Consider the following 22,567-nt stretch of genomic DNA (forward strand, 5'->3'; position numbering starts at 1 on the left):
TTTCTTCTTTTGGCGAGATACTTAAAAAAGTTTTTTTGTTAAATCAAACAATGACTATGAGGTTAAAGTGCAGACTGTCCGATTTAATTTGAGTGTATTTTCATTTAGAAATACAGCACATTTTGTACATAGTCCCACCATTTTGGGGAGCAACTTTCTCACTCATCATTATTCACGATTCATTCAGGATTATCCGTAATCATAGTAGCATCCACATTAATGTAGAAGTGTTTAGAAACATATTCTATTCTTATTTACAATAAAAGTGACTCCAAAATGACACAGTACATTATTTACCATTCATTTCTATTGGGCACAAAATAATCTGAAACACAACCAAAACAAACAGCAAATGCATCCAACAAATTTGTAGAGTCACAACGTTGATGTAGTCTTTCCGTGCTATGAATATGGGACCAAAATACTTCACTTTTTACTACTTTAATACACATAAGTGAATTTGTCCCAATACTTTTGCTCCCCTACAATGGGGGCAGTATGTACAGAAAGTGCTGTAATTTCTAAACAGTTCACCCGATATGGATGAAAATACCTTCAAATTAAAGCTGTCAGTTTGCACTTGAACTTCATAGTAATTTTTTGATTTCTGGAGTATAGAGCCAAAATAAGAAAAACGCTTCACTTATATGTGTATTAAAGTAGACTACACAGCAATAGGCTATGGCATGACATCATCATGCGGACTCTGTAATATGATTTGTTGTTCCCAAGGTGAGCTTTGGCTTCCTCACCAGCCTGCTGCGTGTCATCAAGGAGTCCTGGGAGATCCCTGTGGCAGGAGGAGGGTCCAACCTGCTGGAGCTTCTCACTAAGGTAGGTACAGCTGACACATACATTCATATTCTCTCTCTCTCTCTCTCTCTCTCTCTCTCTCTCTCTCTCTCTCTCTCTCTCTCTCTCTCTCTCTCTCTCTCTCTCTCTCTCTCTCTCTCTCTCTCTCTCAAATATTACTATAAATAACTAAAGAATTATTACACAAATAATCAGAAGCCTCAATATAAGCCATATCATTGTTTGAAAATGTGACCTACACGAACATGATATACTAGACGTACATCTCTTTATCTCCCTACATGAAATGTACAATATGAACACATATCTCACTTGTTTTTCCTGTGGCCCAGCTTTCTGTGTCTCTGTGCTAGTTAGATAACCACTACGTCTCTCTATCTCGATCTGTCGGCAGGCTTTCCAGGAGAGCATATGCCACTGTCTGCAGAAGTACTGCCTCAACTATTCCACTGCACTATTTTATCTGGACAGCCTGAAGAACAGAGAGGACTTTGGCTCCTACGTTAAGGTACACTCTACTGTACTGCAGGCCGGAGCCGCCGAGCGCTGCTTATTTTGAACTGTAAATCAGTGTTGTTTGGGGCAAGGTCGCGCTGTACTGGTGCATGCTGACAATTTGGAATGTGACAATTTGTCTTCTGCTATTGTGACTCTCTTTCTTTTTTTGCTCTCAACTGAGATATATTTTCTTCCTCAACCACTTTACTCTACCTCCCCCCATCCCTCTGTTCTCTCTAATACTCTCTCTATTTCACTCTTACCCACTAACCTGTATCTTCTCTCTCTGTCTTATTTTCTCCCACACTCTTACTTAATCGCTTTTTCTCTCTATCAGATTGTGTCACACACACACTTATCTACCTACTTACAGTACAGTACACTCTCTCTCTCTCTAAACAGTAAACATTACACTATTCCAAAAGAATAACGACATTTCAAATGGCATTATGTCTATATACAGTGTTGTAACGATGTGCAAGAGTACAAAAGGGAAAATAAATAAACATAAATATGGGTTTTATTCACTGGTTGCCCTTTTCTTGTGGCAACAGGTCACACATCTTACTGCTGTGATTGTACACTCTGTATTTCACCCAACAGATATGGGAGTTTATCAAAATTGGATTTGTGGGTCTGTGCAATCTGAGGGAAATGTGTCTCTAATATGGTCATACATTTGGGAGGAGGTTAGGAAGTGCAGCTCAGTTTCCACCTAATTTTGTGGGCAGTGTGCACATAGCCATAGCCTGTCTGCCTAAGGCGGCCTTTCTCAATAGCAAGTCTATGCTCACTGAGTCTGTACAGTCAAAGCTTTCCTTAATTTTGGGTCAGTAACAGTGGTCAGGTATTCTGCCACTGTGTACTCTCTGTTTAGGGCCAAATAGCATTCTAGTTTGCACTGTTTTTTTGTTAATTCTTTCCAATGTGTCAAGTAATTATCTTTTTGTTTTCTCATGATTTGGATGGGTCTAATTGTGTTGCTGTCCTGGGGCTCTGTGGGGTCTGTTTGTGTTTGCTTAGGGGACTCTTCTCCAGGTTCAAACTCTCTGTAGGTGATGGCTTTGTTATGGAAGGTTTGTGAATCACTTCCTTTTAGGTGGTTGTAGAATTTAACATCTCTTTTCTGGATTTTGATAATTAGCGGGTATCGGCCTAATGCTCTGCATGCATTATTTGGTGTTTTACATTGTACACTGAGGATATTTTTGCAGAATTCTGCATGCAGAGTCTCAATTTGGTGTTTGTCCCATTTTGTTCATTCTTGGTTGGTGAACGGACCCCAGACCTCACAACCATAAAGGGCAATGGGTTCTATAACTGGCTCCCGAGTGGCGCAGCGGTCTAAGGCACTGCATCTCAGTGCTTGAGGCGTCACTACAGACCCCCTGGTTCGATTCCAGGCTGTATCACAACCGGCCGTGATTGGGAGTCCCATAGGGCGGCGCACAATTGGCCCAGCGTCGTCCGGGTTTGGCCGTTGTAGGCCGTCATTGTAAATAAGAATTTGTTCTTAACTGACTTGCCTAGTTAAATAAAGGTAAAAAATATACACTGCTCAAAAAAATAAAGGGAACACTTAAACAACACAATGTAACTCCAAGTCAATCACACTTCTGTGAAATCAAACTGTCCACTTAGGAAGCAACACTGATTGACAATACATTTCACATGCTGTTGTGCAAATGGAATAGACAACAGGTGGAAATTATAGGCAATTAGCAAGACACCCCCAATAAAGGACTGGTTTTGCAGTTGGTGACCACAGACCACTTCTCAGTTCCTATGCTTCCTGGCTGATGTTTTGGTCACTTTTGAATGCTGGCGGTGCTTTCACTCTAGTGGTAGCATGAGACGGAGTCTACAACCCACACAAGTGGCTCAGGTAGTGCAGCTCATCCAGGATGGCACATCAATGCGAGCTGTGGGATGAAGGTTTGCTGTGTCTGTCAGCGTAGTGTCCAGAGCATGGAGGCGCTACCAAGAGACAGGCCAGTACATCAGGAGACGTGGAGGAGGCCGTAGGAGGGCAACAACCCAGCAGCAGGACTGCTACCTCCGACCTTTGTGCAAGGAGGAGCAGGAGGAGCACTGCCAGAGCCCTGCAAAATGACTTCCAGCAGGCCACAAATGTGCATGTGTCTGCTCAAACGGTCAGAAACAGACTCCATGAGGGTGGTATGAGGGCCCGACGTCCACAGGTGGGGGTTGTGCTTACAGCCCAACACCGTGCAGGACGTTTGGCATTTGCCAGAGAACACCAAGTTTGGCAAATTCGCCACTGGCGCCTTGTGCTCTTCACAGATTAAAGCAGGTTCACACTGAGCACGTGACAGACGTGACAGAGTCTGGAGACGCCGTGGAGAACGTTCTGCTGCCTGCAACATCCTCCAGCATGACCGGTTTGGCGGTGGGTCAGTCATGGTGTGGGGTGGCATTTCTTTGGGGGGCCGCACAGCCCTCCATGTGCTCGCCAGAGGTAGCCTGACTGCCATTAGGTATCGAGATGAGATCCTCAGACCCCTTGTGAGACCATATGCTGGTGCGGTTGGCCCTGGGTTCCTCCTAATGCAAGACAATGCTAGACCTCATGTGGCTGGAGTGTGTCAGCAGTTCCTGCAAGAGGAAGGCATTGATGCTATGGACTTGCCCGCCCGTTCCCCAGACCTGAATCCAATTGAGCACATCTGGGACATCATGTCTCGCTCCATCCACCAACGCCACTGTCCAGGAGTTGGCGGATGCTTTAGTCCAGGTCTGGGAGGAGATCCCTCAGGAGACCATCCGTCACCTCATCAGGAGCATGCCCAGGCGTTGTAGGGAGGTCATACAGGCACGTGGAGGCCACACACACTACTGAGCCTCATTTTGACTTGTTTTAAGGACATTACATCAAAGTTGGATCAGCCTGTAGTGTGGTTTTCCACTTTAATTTTGAGGGTGACTCCAAATCCAGACCTCCATTGGTTGATAAATTTGATTTCCATTGATAATTTTTGTGTGATTTTGTTGTCAGCACATTCAACTAAAGAAAAAAGTATTTAATAAGATTATTTCATTCATTCAGATCTAGGATGTGTTATTTTAGTGTTCCCTTTATTTTTTTGAGCAGTGTATATACATTTTTAGCACAATCCTAATTGGTATGTTGAATTTTATGTTCCTTTTGATGGCATAGAAGGCCCTTCTTGCCTTGTCATTCAGATCGTTCACAGCCTTGTGGAAGTTACCTGTGGTGCTGACGTTTAGGCCGAGGTATGTATAGTTCTCTGTGTGCTCTAGGGCAACGGTGTCTAGATGGAATTTGTATTTGTGGTCCTGGCAACTGGGTCTTTTTTGGAACGCCATTATTTTTGTCTTACTGAGATTTACTGTCATGGCCCAGGTCTGACAGAATCTATGCAGAAGATTTAGGTGCTGCTGTAGGCCATCCTTGGTTGGGGACAGAAGCACCAGATCATCAGCAAACAGCAAACAGTAGACATTTGACTTCAGATTCTAGTAGGGTGAGGCCGGGTGCTGCGGACTGTTCAACATAAATATGGGTTGTATTTACAATGGTGTTTGTTCTTCACTGGTTGCCCTTTTCTTGTGGCAACAGGTCACAAATATTGGTGCTGTGATGGCACACTGTGGTTTTTCACCCAGTAGATAAGGGAGTTTATCAAAATTGGGTTTGTTTTCGAATTCTTTGTGGATCTCTGTAATCTAAGGGAAATATGTGTCTGTAATATGGTCATACATTTAGCAGGAGTTTAGGAAGTGCAGCTCAGTTTCCACCTTTTGTGGGCAGTGTGCACATAGCATGTCTTCTCTTGAGAGCCAGGTCTGCCTACGGCGGCCTTTCTCAATAGCAAGGCTATGCTCACGGAGTCTGTACATTGTCAAAGCTTTCCTTAAGTTTGGGTCAGTCACAGTGGTCAGGTATTCTGCCACTGTGTACTCTCTGTTTAGGGCCAAATAGTATTCTAGTTTGCTCAGTTTTTTTGTTAATTCTTTCCAATGTGTCAAGTAATTCTCTTTTTGTTTTCTCATGATTTGGTTGGGTCTAAATGTGTTGTTGTCGTGCACTCTCTCTCTCTCATGCTCTCTCTCTCGCACGCTCTCTCGTGCGCTCTCTCTCTCGTGCGCTCTCTCTCTCGTGCGCTCTTTCTCTCTCTCGTGCGCTCTCTCTCGTGCGCGCTCTCTCTCGTGCGCGCTCTCTCTCGTGCGCGCTCTCTCTCGTGCTCTCTTTCTCTCTCTCATGCTCTCTCTCTCATGCTCTCTCTCTCGTGCTCTCTCTCTCGTGCGCTGTCTCTCTCTCTCGTGCACTCTCTCGTGCGCTCTCTCTCGTGCGCTCTCTCTCTCGTGCGCTCTCTCTCTCGTGCGCTCTCTCTCTCGTGCGCTCTCTCTCTCGTGCGCTCTCTCGCTCTCGTGCGCTCTCTCTCTCTCATGCGCTCTCTCTCTCTCGTGCTCTCTCTCTCTCTCTCTCTCTCGTGCTCTCTCTCGCTCTCGTGCTCTCTCTCTCTCTCTCTTTTCTAGTGGTGTGAGAGGAACCCGGAGTGCCGGAGGCTGCAGTTGCGTGACCTGTTAGTAGCGCCGTTGCAGCGTCTGACCCGCTACCCCCTGCTGCTGAAGAACGTGGGGAAGAGGAGCCGGACGGAGGAGGAGGAGAGCGCCCTGCAGAGCGTGGTGGAGCAGGTGGACACCTCCATATGTGAGCATCCCCCCTCCTTCACCCACTTCACTGGAACAGTGTATTGTAGTACCCCATATCACTACACAGGCTGCTCATTATTAGATGATCTGGGTGATTTGCATAATGGCCGACTATCAGCCGAGATGTCTCATCTAAACCTAATTTAACAGTAGTCAGTCATCACCAGTGGCTCTTCTCGGTCCCTAACCACAACATTAATGTTTTTGCCATGTAAGGAAACTTGAACATACTAGCCTCTCCTGTGTCTTACTATGGAGGAGACCATTGACTTGAATGGGGCTGCCTGCTTGTTCTAGGAGTTCTATTTTTCTATGTAGGAAAAAGCAGACCTGCCATTCAGGTTATCAGGCCATCAGGGCTCTAGGGGTTTTCCTGACAGCGCTATGCTTTTGACAGCCACTTACACATATCTCCTGGCTTAAAGGGTGACTGCACTTCCTGATTTGGACTCGTTTTGAAGATTGCTCATTAAGAAGCCGCCATGACTGAAGCCAAACAAGAGTTGTCTTGGGGGTGTGGTTTGATGTGGGTGTTATTTTTGCATATCATACCCTGGCAGGTACTGTTGTTTGTCCCCCCTGAGTCACCGTAGCAACAACATAGCCCCTTCCTCAAAATAGTCAGAATTAATAGTAAGATAAATCAAGAAATCTGTAAATAATTTAGACATTTTTGCCAAGGTCTTAGTCGCGCAATTTTACATCTAGTTAAGGTGTTTGGTGCAGTATTTCTCAAGTCAACAAATGTGCATGAAAACTAGTCAGTGCACTGCACAAAGTCTATCTAGTCAGGAAAGTCTGGTATTGATTTCTGAGAACAATAACATGTCTACAACATAATCTGCAAACTGGCAAACTATCATAAATAAAGCACAAGCTACGCGCTGTTTACCTGCTCGCGAATGCTCGCGAATACAAGTTGCAGTTGGGATACAAGTGCGCTCTGATCGTCTCAATTGTAATTTTGCCTAAAAAGTGGCAGACTCGCGTGATTGACACTATCAAACACATCAGCATGTGGCCACTCCATAAAGGGCTTAGGTCTAAGGGTTATTTCAACATAAAATTGGCGACATGTTATCTTATGTAAACAAGTCTGAGGGGCTGAGGAAAGGGCAGATCTGTCTCACTGTCTGGAAGTTCTGGCTACTATTATTGGATAGAGCGTGCACAGCTGATAGAGCACAATCAGCACAGCTGCTTCTCTCGTGTTAGTGGGCATTGTGCATCCATAGACAACTCTCCAGTAAGTCGTGACGAACTCACTTACAAAACTCAGTTTTGGACGAGATTGACTTTATGACCAAAATTATCCTATTTACACTTTGTAGTCAATTTTGACACTAGAATGAATGTTTCTGACTCATATCAATCCTACATTGACTGTTTAAAACCAGAGAAGTTGGTTCTAAGGGGCAGTTGTCCTTTAACTCACATCTTCACGCCTGTTGCAAAATATACATTGTGGAAAAGTTATTTATAAGCAAATACAACCAAGGGAGATATACAAATACAAGTCTTTTAGAAATGGCTTACCAAATAGCCAGTTTGTTTGTTGGACAGCAGCCAAAAGCTGTGACAATTGAAGTCTTCTCTGCGTGCCTGTACTTGCAGACTCGTTTTGTTTGTTTACTCTATAGATGGACAGGACCGGCTGGGAGAAAATATGTAACAGTATTGTACCTTGAATGTAATTGTTCTTTTATATCAAACCCATCTTTCATTGCTATCTGGTTTCACAGTGCTTTCACAATGTGCTTATAGGTTCTTTCCCATAGCCAGGCTTTAACAGGGTGTGACTACTGACAACAACAGAGGTGTACAGTGAGTCAGTGTGACCTGGGAATAACATTGTCACCATGGCATGCTGGGCTGAATAGGTCAATGTCTCATGGGTGTGGAGGGTGTTTTAAGTAAAAGGTGGGCGCAGTAATGGAGCATTATAGATCACACCCATGTTGCGACACACAGTGAACTGTCGTAATCGTTTAATGATATCCGTATCAAGAACTTTGAGATGCAACATCAGAGATACTATTTCAAATTGATTTGTTTCATTGCCAATACCAGACAAATTGATAGTTCAATTAAGAATGTAGCTGAAAATGTTACAAAGTAAAACTAATACGAAGTTACATAAATAATATTAATTTAACTTGATGACAACGAAGTGACATCCTTGTTGAGGTTTCTGTGTGTGTTCTAATGCCTGGGATAAGCCAGCCAGAATCGATGTTCCTAACTTGTGTGTGCACTGCTCACAACCAAACATTTGAGGGCTAGATTCAATCAGATTGACATCGGCATAGCGTTGTCGAAGGTGGAACTGCATTAAGCCTTGTGCACACCAACTGCGGTAAACTGTATGCGTTCCGGTGGAAGTCCATTAATTTCAATCGGAGGCAATCCGCACCGCTGTGACTCATCTGCCGGACTAGGCTGGAATTTTCTAACTTGTGCGTTGCTTTGCCATGCATTATCAGAAATGGAAGTAGATAAGCCACCGAAGGTGCGTGATTCTTTTTGTTGTGATGAGGCGCATGGATTGCGATGATTACGTAAAATGTACCGTACGGCAATGTAATAATGCAGCCGGTGTGCACGCGGCGTCAGAGCTGTCAAATCCACAAAGGTCTCTTTGCGTTACCTTATCGCAGACACTGCCATTGGATGCAACGATACCACACCTGACTATAATCCGACCATGTTCAAACACTTGAATTAGATTGATAGGCTATAAATCCCCCATCCAAATTATCAGAAATGGTTTGACATTTGAGTCATTATTCCTATGATCGATAGAGCCTACACTTTCTACCGCCGCTTTGAACTTCTTACGCGGTAGGGATAATACACAAGACCAGCTGCATACCAATATGTCAGCTCATACCGCTCCAACACCGCCAAAACATCTGCTATGCGTTTGGACTCATTCACACACACTCTTCCCCCTCTGTGTGTGTATGTGTTGTGTGTGTGCGCGCAGGTGATCTGGAGGGGAAGGTGAAATGGCTGGACAACTACCAGAAGGTGAAACAGCTGAGGGATTCCCTGGTGTGGCTGCCAGTGTGGGAGAGAGACAAGCGGGCCTTCGTCCCTGAGGTAAGGCTGCTTTCACTATACTGGGAGAGTTGAGCTTTGAATACCAAACTTGGTTTGCACAAATACAGAATAGAATAGAACTTACTCAATTTACTTAATCCTCTTGGTTCCTGGAGGAACATAGGGCCTGTACTAAAGTTTTCCACTATTGTCAGTCTTAGGCTGCTTTGTTTGCCTCTTGCCATGACAAGTGGATATTCTTGAGTTCTGAATAGAATAGAACAGATCATATGGTTAATGTTTCTTAAACAAGTCAGATACTACAATAACTTAGCTGTATCTTAAATCAGAGATCATAGCACTGATGTAAAGGAAAGAGAAAGCTGTCTAAAGCTTTTTAGTGGGGGGGTTTTCAGATAAGTATCAAGTGATACCTAACATCAGGATCCGCAAAGCTACATAGACACACAGATGAGATATTACAGTGTGAAATTTAAATGATACTGCCCGAGAAGCCGGTGTTTGGAGGATATATTGGCATGGGTGTTGTTAGGCCCGAGACGAAGACGAGGGCCGGCAAACCGTGCCAATATATCCTCCAAACACCGGCTTCTCGGGCATTATCACTTTTATACAACAGGTTCCCAACATATTCAAATAATGATTGACATATTTTAATTAAAAAACATTATTTTGATGAATTTATTCATACTATTTCATCCTTCCACAAGATATAGTCCCGACACAGATCTAGGGTTGCTACCCAAGACGTCTGGTCATTCTTTTTATTGGTTTGGTTGCCAGAGACGCGACCCGGTTTGGCAACGTTCTTATCCCTTGCTTGCTAGCTAGCCAACTACGGCTAACTTACAGTCACGTCAAAAAGCCAGAATAACAGCAAAGTAGATGCATTTGCATTTGTTTAAGCTGTTTTCTAGAGAGATTTATTTGGATAGACACTGTTATTCAGAGGAGCTAGCCAACAACACAGCTAACACAATCACTTCAAACTGAAGCTGGAAAGACTGCAAACTAGCTGCACTTTGTTTGACCTTTTTTCAATTGACATTTCTTTGTATATGTCCATAAAAATGATGCCAGCTGATTCATGATTTCGACTGGTTGAGAAAGGCTGCCTGCCTGCCTGTCTCGTCCTGACTCCTGACATGTTCATTACCATGGGACAGCTGGAGATCACATTTGAATCTTGAAACAATGTTGCAAATGTCAGAGACAGACAGCAAGGTTTAAACAAACCTCTGCTGTTGAAAACTAAATGTTAGTCTAAAAGAAATGTGAGATAATGTCTAGATGCTTTTTATAGTGGAGATCAAGTTTATAAATTGCTTGGCTGGGCTGATGAGACAGTGGATTGCGCAGTCAGATGGAACAGAGGTAAATAGGCATTTTAATGTCATAGATTTAGCCGGTGGTAACTTGTGGAATAGACACCGGCTGGAATGCGCTTTTAACCAATCAGCATTCAGCATTAGACCCACCCGTTGTATAAGAAAAAATATATATACTGACACCACATACAGTATGAACTTATAAGAACGCAAACAAATTTCCCACAACATAACCTCAGCCCTTCATTTGGCTACAAACAGAATCTGAAGCATCTCCTAAAGTCTGTCACCCTCGAAAACCTCATCTCTCATCGGAGCCTGCTGCACAAGGGAAAACTAGTGCTTACAGGTCAGTGACATACAGAGGAATTAGACAAGACTAATTAAAATAGTTTGAAGTACTGTAGTTCTACATATTTTAGCCATGTCATCTCTATATGTGATTCTAGAGAACGGCAAGCTGCACGATGTGTACCTGTTTCTGTTTGACGAGTTCCTCCTCATCACCAAGATCAAGAGGAACAAAAAGGTGCTCCCAATATCTGATTTGTTGCATATACTTATCTACTTCCTTATTTCCTTACTTACTTCCTTCTCTCTTTCTCCCTCCAGAAGTCCACAGGTCCTGAACAGAGTCCTCTGCGTCCACCTCAGAACCAGGAATTGGACCAGCTGCTGAAGGAGGGCTGTACCTTCACTGTCCTGGATCAGCCCATCTCGCTGGACCGCCTCCAGCTCAAGAACGTAGACCAACTCAACGCAGCAGGTGGGGAGGGATCAACACCTGCATGATATAGGAGTTAAAAAAGGCCAGCACTCACTTATATAGTTACCACAGTTCTTTTAAGGCAGCCTGTCCTAGTAACACACACAAACATCTCGGCTTTTGTCTACCTTAGTGTGTGTGTCAAATCAAAGTTTATTGGTCATATGCACAGGATACAGCGGGGTGAAAATTGTAAAATGTAATGCTTACTCTCCTCTCAACTGTGTGTGTGTGTGCAAAAGAATCAACAACCTGATTCCAGGATCTCATCACTGATTTCAACATAGATTTTCAACAGGCCTATTAAACATCTACTAATACATTACATTTAGGCTAGGGATTCCCACACCCCTTGTCACTTGTTTCACACCTCATGCTTTACTGATAAAATCTGGATTTGATATCAATAATCAAGCCTATGATAAAAACATATTGTGTAATCAACAGTTATCTAAACAGCAGATTAGTAATCTGTAATCGATTACAGTATCAGTCCGGAGTTATTTGTTCAGTACTCTTTCTTCTGTACTACTGTGTCGGCAACAAGAGAACTGGTTTGTATTCATTAGGAACAAAACAGACGCAAACGGGCCAAAACAGGGAGGGACTAACTGAACTTGTCCAATAAGAAACGCTTGTTTTCATGATCTGTTACACATTTTTTTGCTAAGTTTTTCAACGGTGTGCACTAATGAATGTTTCATCCTTCTCTTCTCAGTGTCAGGGCTACCCCAATCCTTCATCATCATGCACCAGAACCGCTACCAGCAGTGTATCGCTGCCTTCATCCTACAAGCTCCGTCCGAGGCCGTCAAGGTACAGTAAGAGCAGTCTGACTTGACGTTAAACACACTGCGTGTTGTAGGCCAAACAAAAACACTATGAACAGCAGTGTTTTTACAGTGAGAATTGGATTGCATACCGTTTTGCTGTTCATGTGTAGCTGGGTGCTTATAATTGTACCATGGCGACTGGCAACATTCCATTGGCATGACAACAGCTGCCAACATCGCAGAGCATCACATAACATGAAATACCACATAACAGTGGTATCTTATGTAAGGCATGGATCTATCACTATCAGGAAACTGCCATCTCAATATACTCATAGCAGGGTCAAAGTTTATACATTTTTGATTAGTTGCTGGTTGATAACTGCCATATAAATTCCTGTGTTATATAATTCATCACCATGTTTCATTCCCACACCTGATAAATCATTGTTCAGCTATTTACAGTCTATATCTGTCCGGGAGATTTTCACTTAACAAACATACTAATTGCTATCACCCCAGAAATCAAGTGACTCACTCCAGCTAGTGTTGGGTCATCATTAGACTACACTAGCAGAGAAGTTACTTTTTTTCCCCACTGTCTGGATAGCTTATTCTAATACTGTCGAAGTCACCTTGCTCTCTGATACTTCTAGGTTAGGTGGAATTTCCTTCATTACTAGGCATGAGTTAGCTGAGTATCGTCATGGTACCCTGCATGTGTCAAGTTCATTTAAAGTGCATTTCACAAACGTCACAACACACTTTACATGATTAAAAAGGGAAGAACAAAACAATGTATAACAAAAATAAAAACCAACAATAACAATACAAATGTATGTGTGTTTCCAGAGGGTGTGGATGTCAGAGATAGAGGGTGCTGTGGCAATGCTGCTGAGATTGGATTCCCAGCAGCCTCCCCGGGTGAAAAGCTCCTCACTGTGGCTAGAGTCCTCCCAGATCTGAGCAGTCTGACTTTCACTACTAGAACAGAGGACCACAAACACTGCTTCTGGACAGCTACCGGTGCCTGATCCCCACTATAGCTCCTGAACCATAGGTGGCTCTTGATATTTTCTTTTCACACTGTCCTTTCCAGCACAGTTCCAGAAACTAGGTGGATGGTGGAAGAGTGACCAGGCCAGCCCAGTAGAACTTGGCTCAGTAGTGTGAAAGGGGTATAAGTGTGCAGGCTCTATGTACCGACTAGCACAAATACACTTGATTGAACTTTTAAAACTAGCTACTAGTCGAGACCCTTGATTAGTTGAATCAGGTGTGTTAGTTGGTGCTGGGCTGGAACAAACACATCCACACATGATGGATCTCTCCAGTACCAGGGTTGGTGACCACTGCCATAGACTCTGGCTAAAACAAGGACTTCTATAACTGTATCATGCACTATGGTCCCTCCCAAGCCCTTGTAAAATACTAGCAGGATAACTTTTGTAAAATTAATGTTTGCTTTGAAAATGTATTGCGGTACCATAATAGAAAATGAGAAGATGACTGTCCTGTGTTGCTGATGGGTGCTCCGGGTACATGTAGGCATTCAATGTGTCTGTGGCGAACAGTACAACAGCAGTATACAGTCAACTGTAACAACATATACAGTCATAACATCACAATAAGTACTGACCCATGTCATTATCATCATCCCAGTGGGTAACAAATCATGATACATCACACATACTGTGGCTTAACACACTGGTATAAACAGACACTGACCACCAAGGAAAATAGAAACAACTAGTTTTATTTACTCTTAGTAATGATGGACAATTTGACAATAAATGGTACATCTGGACATAAATGTAATTATCCTTTCTTTCCTTCCTTAAATCACACACACGTTCCTCCTTCCAGGTCAGGTAGTCCATGACAGAGTCTGTGGTGGCAGTGTTCTAAGAACACAGAGAGCCTGACAAACAAGACCTTGACTTAAGGCACAGCTACTACATATGGGCCCTGTTACAATACTCCAGAAATGCATCCTTCCTACCTTCCTTGAAGTAGTCACAGATCTCAATTGGTTGGATAGGTGGAAGTGATAGGGTCGTAACCTTGTTTTCACCTATCCATCTACTTATAGATCTGTGCTTACCTGAAGGAAATTAGGAAAGACATTTCTAAAGTATATGAACGGGGCCATGATATCCTCCAAAGTGGATGAAGAACAATGAACTATAAAGCCAATCGATACATCATGCATGACGACTGACATCCACGTGAAACAAGCCACAGATTAATTAGTGTAGTAGTACCATTCACTAAAATTAATTCAGTAAGACAATTATGGATTTACATTACATTTGTTGTCGACGCGTTTATTTATATACAAGTGTTATTTAACATACTTTTTTATTTTCATTTTCTTCCATAAGAAAATGTAACAATTTTACAAAGATAATACAATAGCCAGGTATTAGTGAGTGATAATGTAATACAGTAAGATGGTAAACCCTACGGCAGAGTTACGGGGGTGGGGAGGGCTTTTGTTCCAGCCGAGCACTGAAACAAGAGTTTCAACTAATTAAAGTCTTAATGAGCAATTGATATGAAACAGGTGCTAGTGCTGGGCTGGAACAAAAGCCTGCACACCTTGTAGCTCTCTCCAGAACCAGGGTTTGTGACCATCGCTCAACTGTAGGGGTGGAATGGGGCGATAGTTAGTGGGGCAATACTTGCGGCTTCCTCAGGGATTGACACCTCCATGGCACTGAGAGAGACAGAGGCTGTGACTCTGAGACTAGCCAACACTATTCTGATGTGTGGGTTCTTATCCCAGATTCTGATAAAAGTGGTGGTCTAGACCGCCAATCTCTTGGCCTTAGTGACAACACTTAACGACACCCATCGCAAGCTGGGGAACTTGATCTGCAGGGACAGGCCAGCAGGGAAAGAATACTTTCATTATCTTTCAGGTTAACCATAGTGCTATTTATATGCCTGTGCCAATCTGAGGTAGACGAAACAAAACCAATGTAATACAGACATGGATACTAACACAGGAGTCTACTTGATCAAAGTGACCTGGTACAAAGCCATGTGTTTGAGAATGACCTCCTTCTGAGTGGTCGTTTGTAGCTCAGTTGGTAGAGCATGTCGCTTGTAATGCCAGGGTAGTGGGTTCGATTCCCGGGACCCTCCCATATACGTAAAATGTGTGCACGAATGACTAAATCGCTTTGGAAAAGCGTCTGCTAAATGGCGTATATATTTTCTGGAACCCAGAGTAGAGGAAGGACTGTTATAGAGAGAGTAAAGGATGTTCAGTCCGCCAAAAGACAGCTAGCCGGACACAGCCAGACAGCAAACCACGCCACACAAACAAGTCACTCACAAACTCTTAATACAATCATTTACTGTGGATTGACCAGACAATGCAGGAGCAGTTCAATCAGTATTAAGAGCTCGTCAAAAAGACAATAAAACACTTCAACGAGGATTACATTTTTCAGTTATCAGTTCTATTTGACTGGTGGTAAAGTGTTAGCAGTTAGCGTAAATCAACACTGACACGTCCAAATGTGTCGCAGAGAGAAGGTTAACAGCCACCATGCATATACTGTAGAGCAGCGTTTCCCAACCTTCTCCATTCCGGGGACCACCAAATCACCGCCAAAAGCTCGAGGACCACCATTCGTGGAATCACAGAATTGTTTTCACAAATATCTTGCCGGTCAAATTTATAGTCAATTTGATCAATGAATTTAACTTTTGTGAAAAGTAATGTAAAATTGCTTATAATACCATGAAAGCGCAACTGAAGGCAATAAACAACTTATCTGTTAGAAAACAGCCTATGTGGCATCGATATTAGTCCGAAATATTTATTGTAGTGTCAAAATTGACTACAAAGAGTAAATAGGCTAATTTTGGTCATAAAGTCAGTCTCGTCCAAAACTGAGATTCATGAGATAATTAAGAAAAAATTGTATCACAGAACGCAACACATGCCCACAACTGGCAGCACCCAAGTAATCATCAATTCGGAGTGCAGCTGCACACAACCCGATTGTAATGCCCCATGGTCAATTTGGTTTGACAATAGATATCCCTATGGGGCTAGTTAGGGACCATCAGTAAATTACACAATGTACATGGGACAACATTTTAAAACGTCAATAGCTCCAAAATTCTATGAATTGAAAACCTCAAACCAACTGAAAATTGTAGAAATTCATATACAAATATTGAAAGCTTTTAATGAGACAACTAAAAGACGTGCAACATGAAAATATTGTCCCATTTACATTGTGTAATTTATTGACAGCCCCTAACTAGCCCCATAGACAGGCTATCCAAAGTCAAACAAACTTTGCCATGGTCGCACACCGGCAGGCTGAAGCTAATTAGCGAAAGAAGTTGGCTAGCTTGCTAGCTAGTCTAGGCCATAAGAAATGGTTAAACTGTTTCACGTCATCTAAAAGGGTGAGTGACTAACTGTGTACTGTTTTGGCATAGTGAAAGTACAAACGCTTCCCACATTCGAACACACACACACACACACACGAGACACCCACATCAAAGCACGCCTCCAAGACCCAAATCTTGTTCTCAGTCGCATTTCCTTATGAGAATTGAAAACGAAGCTAAATCAGGAAGTTCAGCCCCCCTTTAATACTCCCAACTATTTTTATAAAAATAAATACAAAAATAAAAACAGTACCCTGGTGGTCCGCAGACCAAAGGTTGAAATCCACTGCTGTAGAGGTGCTGTACAGACAGACAACACTGCCACCCTACACACACACTACACATTATTCCTAAAACACCACACATACAAGATACACGCAGACAGTTATTGCTTCAAAGCAGAGCACACACAGCTCCTGCAGTAAGTAGTCATGATGTTGAATGGGATACAGGCGACAAAAAACATCACATGCAACCACGTGGATCTCATCACGTCTGCATTCAATGAGAAAAAGAAGCACCACAAGTAGTTGTTTACATTTGTTGTTTGCAGGAGATCAACGACGGTGCAAAACAAAGACGTCATTCCATTTTGTAGAAAAATGATCATAAAAATCTGATGTACATTATAAATGCCAGCCACGTTCAAGCATGTCTGAATTCATGATAAAATGTAGGACCTTACAAGTCAAAAACTCAAAGCTTTCGGCTAGATTAAAAAAGTAATTGAGAAGAAATTAAGGTAAAGAAAAATCCAGGCTTTCCGTTTTGCCTCATATCCTACCATCTCAGGACAGTTGGACTCCTCCAGTTGGGACATTCTTTGGTCGTGAACAAAATACTTATCTTAAAACAAACAGAACCACTGCTTTCAACCCTTTAACGTAACTCTATATCCTTTTGTTAAAACAACTTAACCCATTCGGTATTTAACCCCTTTCTTACACCTGCCTTCACAACTCTTCTAGACACAACGTACACTTACAGTCAACCGCCTTGTCTTCCTAAATGTTAAAGATGCTAACGATGCCAAACCAAGATGACCGCCGTCTTAGCTAGACATGTAGAGTAAAGATGGTTAGTGCTGTTGAGCTCTCCCCGTTACCACCCTCTGACCAACCAGCCGGCCTCATAAGCAGCAAAGGCACTATACAGATTTGGCCCTTCCCATTCTGTCCCATAGCTCTGGCATGTCTGCTGTGCTTCTTCCATCATGTTCCTATCTTGTGTGACACAGAGACCCCAGCTAACCCCCTTGCTAAGACCACTGGCCCCTAGAACGACTGTGGCCCATACAGTGACTGTGGCCCCTTGTCCTGCACTCCCATCCCATCACCAGGTACCTCCTCTTCAAAGCACACTAGGTCTGATTGGTTCCAATGATCCATGAAGTCATAGAAAGACAGGTGTTGATTTCTCAAAGTCAGTTTGTAAGAATGCACGTAGGAAACGATGAGACATGCCGTCACTGGAGGGGCCAGGGGGCCGAGAGAGAGAGGTGTCAGCCCTGGAGATCTTCGAAGCACGTCTCACACACCCGCACAGGCTTCTTGGAGGAGGGTGTGAGAGCGTTCTTGGCAGAGCACTCTGCACAGAAGATGTTGCCACAGTGTCTGCAGTGGTGCTGTGGGGGGAGAGAGTAGAGAGAGAGTCAGTTAGGAGGATGGGCAGGACAGTCTGACTGTCCTGATGATATAACACTTTGTAGAACTCCTTTGTGGCACCTCCTTCAACCCTCTTACCATGGTTGTGTTCATTAGGAACCAAACAGAAGAAAACTGACTGGGACTACCTGGAATTTTCCATTGCAAAACTCTCTGAGCATGCCATAATGAACACACCCCAGATGAACAGAACGACATGCAACACAACTCACCTTCCTGATGGCAAGAGAGAAGCCCTTCTCACAGGCCATGCAGTTCTGTACCTCGTGGTCCTCCGCCCACTTCCTGGTCAGAGACTGTGACTGCTTTATCTACAGATGGGGACAGGGAGAGAGAGGGGTTAGTCCATATACATACACACAGGAAAACCAGCTCCACTGCACGTCTGCACCTATACAAACAGGCATGTACACACTAACACACACAGCTCTATTGACTTTAAGTACCCATCGAACGAGTCCTACAGAGTTCTAACCAGCAGAGCTGCGCAGTATATTGTGACACGTCCACAGCTCGACAATTAAATGAGATCAGTAAATTATGTAATAATGGGTCGTCAGACTATCGTGGCTCCACGGCTGTGGACTCTGTTGGGTCTAATACATTTGGACCCCAGGAAGAGTAGCTGCTGCCTTGGCAACAGCTAATGGGGATTCTAATAAAATACTAAATACACGTAGACTGGTGTATGTGTACTGTGTTGTATTGTCTAGTTCAGCTACAGGTCACACAGAATGATGCAACTGAAGTCATAATACATATGTCTAACATGGCGTTATGTATCCTGTATTGTTACCTGTAGTGACTGGTTTTCTCTGCCCAGCTCCTGCATGGCAGCGGTTGTATCATCCAGTTTCCTGCGCATCTCCACCACCTTGGACTGCAGTTTCTCCATCTCCCCCTCACCCTTCACACACCTGAAACACAACCATTACACACAGGCACAATGGTGAAAGGCTAAAAGCTACCATAGGAGGAGAGAGAAAAAAGGATAGAGAGTGACAGAGAGAAAAAACCCAATGAAAGCACTAAAACACCTCCAATGCAAGCTCTGCTGCATTACAGGCCAAACTACCGGAAATCAGTTATCTCTGACACCTTGCTGGATAGGCTAACAGCCAACGTGCTCTTTTGCACGCTGTTTGGGAAGGGTCCGTAAGTAAGCATTTCACTGTTAGTCTACACCTGTTGTTTAAGAAGCATGTGACAAATACATTTTGATTTGATTTGGAAGACATCCATGAGGGGAGATCTAGGCGATTCCTAGCTACATTATAGTTTCTGGTAAAACCACGACATTAGCGGCTGCAATTCTGAAGACAACTTCACACCCACTCCTCCCCTTCACCTCTCCAGCAGCGCGCGTCTCTCGTCCTGGTTGTTCTGCACGGTGGCCTCTAGCACAGCGATCTCGCCCCGCAGTTCATCAGTCTGCTTCTCCAGTTCGCCACAGCGCCGCTGGCTGCCCTGCCATTCCCTCTTTAGCGTGGCCACGTTCTCGTTGAGCGCAGTCACCTGCAGGCCCAGCCGCGCCTCCGCCTCCTCTCCCCGCTTCGCCTGCTCCTCCCGGGCTTTACGTTCTGACGCCTGGGGAGGGGCGGGGGATGGGGAGGAGGAAGGGGGAGGAGGAGGGAATGGGAGGGAGTGAGGGGTAGAGAGATGACAGGGTATTTAGAAGTTCAGAGGAGAAAAGCCACACACCTACAGCTCTACAAAACATCTGAGTGATAATACCTAAAAAAGACACCACCACACATTTGTGAAACACAGAAAATGACAGAGAGCCTGCATGGTGTCTACAAAACACAGCATTTAAAAGCACTGGAGGTGTTCTGTGTGTGTAACATTTCCACCAGCAAATAGTACTTCAATGTCAAACATCACATGTAGCTCCTTTAATAAGTGTTGATGCCATCTGGAACGTTAGTAGGTAGGTAAACGACTAAGCGTACTAGCTGGGCCTGGACCTCCTGGGTCTCCACCCGAGACTTCTCCTCTCTCTGGGTAACACTGTCCCTGGTGGCCTGGTGCTGGGTCTTCTCCTGCTCCAGGGCTGCCTGCACCTCCTCCACACGGCCCTGCACCTCCAGCTTCTGCTGGATCAACAGCTGCTTGGCCTCCCGCAGCTCCCTCAACTCCTGGGGGGAAGAAGAGAAGGGGTGAGGAGGGAGAGATGGATGGATAGGTGTAAGCAATATGATGGAATTGTCACCATTTTGCTAAGACCTATCCAATCATCTCAGATCTACAGTAGTACCTAGGGGGTAGAGGTTGATATGGGATTCAGTTGGTTCAATTCCGAATCAACCCCTCCCCCTTCCACTCCCCTGTGAGCTGTTCAATGATCCCAGAACGAGGACCCACTCGTAAATCTCTGGATAAGGAGTCTCTCACCTTCTCACTCCTCTCCCTGAGTGCCTTCAGCTCAGAGCCCAGTTTGGTCGTGTCCTTCTCCAGGGCAGCCTTAGTCTGGCTCAGCTCCTTTGCTCTGCTCCTCTCCTTCTGCAGCTCCTCTTGGGTCACACCCTGCGTGGAGGAGGGGGTTACAGCATGAGGGGAGCAATCATACAACGCACATCCTAAGTCCCATTAGGGGTAAGAGACGGGGTCAGAGATGGATCAAAGTCCCCAAATAACATGATGCTCTGACTATGGTTTGGAACAAGACTTACAACAACTATAACAAGAGATTCATTACACAAATCCAACCGGGATACCCCCCAGTCAGACATACAGTCGGAGTCTTCCCTCCTTATCAAGGATTAGTTTAGCCTTTTAGATCATAATGAATACGATTATATGGACCGGGAACTCAGATGCTTTTTGAACACAATCCTGGGTCTGACCTGATGTTTCTGCAGCTCTTTGAGGGATGTCTCCTGCTGGCCCAGCCTCTGGTCCCGTTTAGCAAGCTCCTGCTCCAGGGAGGCCCGGGCAGCCTCCACTTCCTGGATCTGCCCCTCCAGACCAGTCAGCTGGGTCCGGTTAGCAGCCAACTCCTCCTGGGACAGAGTCAGCCTCTCCTCAGATGCCTGGACAGAGTATACACACAAGCATGTGTCACATACAGCACATGGTTCATACAAACACACAGCAAACAGGCTCAGGTCACACACACTAGAGAGGTGTGCGTGCATACCATACTTTCAAATTAGCATTATGTAAAAAGTTAAAAAGGCTATGATTTGCATGATCCTACACCTATGGTGTCCTGGTAGTAGGTTAGGCAGACACTTGTGTCTGATGTTGATGATCAATATTTGCATGCGGTCTGACACTGGTATCTCCATTGATTCCTCTTAACTACCTTGGTCTTCTCACATATATTCTTCACTCACACAAAACATTTTCTCCTCATAAAATGATTATTCTTGTCCAACTGCCACTGACCCTGTCCTGCATCCATATAAATAGAATTGAATGAGGATGCCCATTTTAGTAATTCTATTTCTATGCATGCATGTTCTCCCACTCACCTCGAGGTCCTGTCTGAGAGATGACACCTCTGACTCCTTGCCGTAGTAGTCAGACTGCAGCTTGGCCAGTCCCTCCTGACTCTGCTCTAGGGCCTTCTGCAGCTCAGTGGTCCTGGTCCTCTCAGAAGTCAGCTCCTGGCCCAGGCCTGCCACCTGCTCCTTCAGACGACCCTCCTCCTCAGCCTTGAACACACACATTTAGTCGAAAATGTGGAGATACATGGAATGAAGTGTGTGTGTGTGTGTGTGTGTGTGTGTGTGTGTGTGTGTGTGTGTGACTTCTTACCTTCTTGGCATGTAGTCCTTGCAGCTCGATGACTTGGCTCTCCAGTTTCTTATTTTCCTGGTTGAAGGACCCCTGGGCTGTCCTCAGCTGTGCCTGCAGCTGCTTCACCCCCTTCTCTTTCTCTTTCAGGGCATCCTGGGTCTCAGTGTGCTGCTCTGTTAATACAGTCAGCTTCATCTTCAAACCTTTCTCTGCCTGCCAGTCAGACACAAAATGGAACCCATTGTGAGAGTACGGACAATCAGGCCTTGTAAGGTATCTGGGTCGTGTTCATTAGGGCACACCATAGCAAAACATTCACAATGGATACAAAAATGTGTGTTTCATATTGGACAAATTCAAGTAGTCCCTCCTTGTTTGTCAGTTTTCTTACATTTAGTGCCTAATGAATAGGACACTGTATTCATGTCTATGGGCTGCTTACCTCTCGGATCTTCTCCAGCTGCCCTTTGACCTCTGCCATCTCCTTGGTGGTGGCCTCTGTGGCCTTCAGCAGCTCCTGTCTGGCCATCTCATGGGACTTCTCCTGAAACAGGAAAACAGTGGAGACATTTTCTTTTTCACATTTACACAAATACACTACCAGTCAAAAGGTTGGACACCTACTCATTCAAGGGTTTTTCTTTATTTTTACATTGTAGAATAATAGTGAAGACATCAAAACTATGAAATAACATATATATTCATGTAGTAAGCAAAAAAAGTGTTAAACAAATCAAAATATATTTTATATTTGAGATTCTTCAAATAGCCACCCTTTGCCTTGATGACAACTTTGCACAC

The 22,567-nt window shown here is 44.2% G+C and overlaps 2 protein-coding genes across 3 annotated transcripts in view; one reads left to right on the plus strand and one right to left on the minus strand.

The window, feature by feature from the left end:
* LOC121532248 (pleckstrin homology domain-containing family G member 7) overlaps positions 1-13,513 on the plus strand; it is a 36,330-nt gene extending 22,817 nt beyond the window's left edge. The window contains exons 9-17 of one of the 2 annotated variants that reach the window (XM_041838079.2): positions 733-834; positions 1,208-1,321; positions 5,833-6,007; positions 8,996-9,111; positions 10,662-10,749; positions 10,850-10,929; positions 11,013-11,166; positions 11,885-11,982; positions 12,792-13,513. In XM_041838079.2, the coding sequence (XP_041694013.1) occupies positions 733-834; positions 1,208-1,321; positions 5,833-6,007; positions 8,996-9,111; positions 10,662-10,749; positions 10,850-10,929; positions 11,013-11,166; positions 11,885-11,982; positions 12,792-12,905 (1,041 nt within the window). In that variant the 3' untranslated portion in view covers positions 12,906-13,513. Of the gene's footprint in view, positions 1-732; positions 835-1,207; positions 1,322-5,832; positions 6,008-8,995; positions 9,112-10,661; positions 10,750-10,849; positions 10,930-11,012; positions 11,167-11,884; positions 11,983-12,791 lie in introns of those variants that run through there. The other variant, XM_041838080.2, reaches the window with a different exon arrangement.
* Positions 13,514-16,543: 3,030 nt separating this feature from the next.
* The window catches only part of LOC121532249 (early endosome antigen 1), a 59,102-nt gene continuing 53,078 nt past the window's right edge, over positions 16,544-22,567 (minus strand). The window contains exons 20-29 of the mRNA XM_041838081.1: positions 22,209-22,310; positions 21,785-21,979; positions 21,499-21,681; positions 20,869-21,054; positions 20,417-20,548; positions 19,975-20,160; positions 19,371-19,609; positions 18,819-18,939; positions 18,235-18,333; positions 16,544-17,982 (exon numbers count right to left, since the gene is read on the minus strand). Coding sequence (XP_041694015.1) covers positions 17,860-17,982; positions 18,235-18,333; positions 18,819-18,939; positions 19,371-19,609; positions 19,975-20,160; positions 20,417-20,548; positions 20,869-21,054; positions 21,499-21,681; positions 21,785-21,979; positions 22,209-22,310 — 1,566 coding nt within the window. The 3' untranslated portion in view covers positions 16,544-17,859. The remainder of the gene's footprint in view (positions 17,983-18,234; positions 18,334-18,818; positions 18,940-19,370; positions 19,610-19,974; positions 20,161-20,416; positions 20,549-20,868; positions 21,055-21,498; positions 21,682-21,784; positions 21,980-22,208; positions 22,311-22,567) is intronic.

This window comes from Coregonus clupeaformis, chromosome 19 (assembly GCF_020615455.1).
Source record: "Coregonus clupeaformis isolate EN_2021a chromosome 19, ASM2061545v1, whole genome shotgun sequence".
NCBI classification, from domain to species: Eukaryota; Metazoa; Chordata; class Actinopteri; order Salmoniformes; family Salmonidae; genus Coregonus; species Coregonus clupeaformis.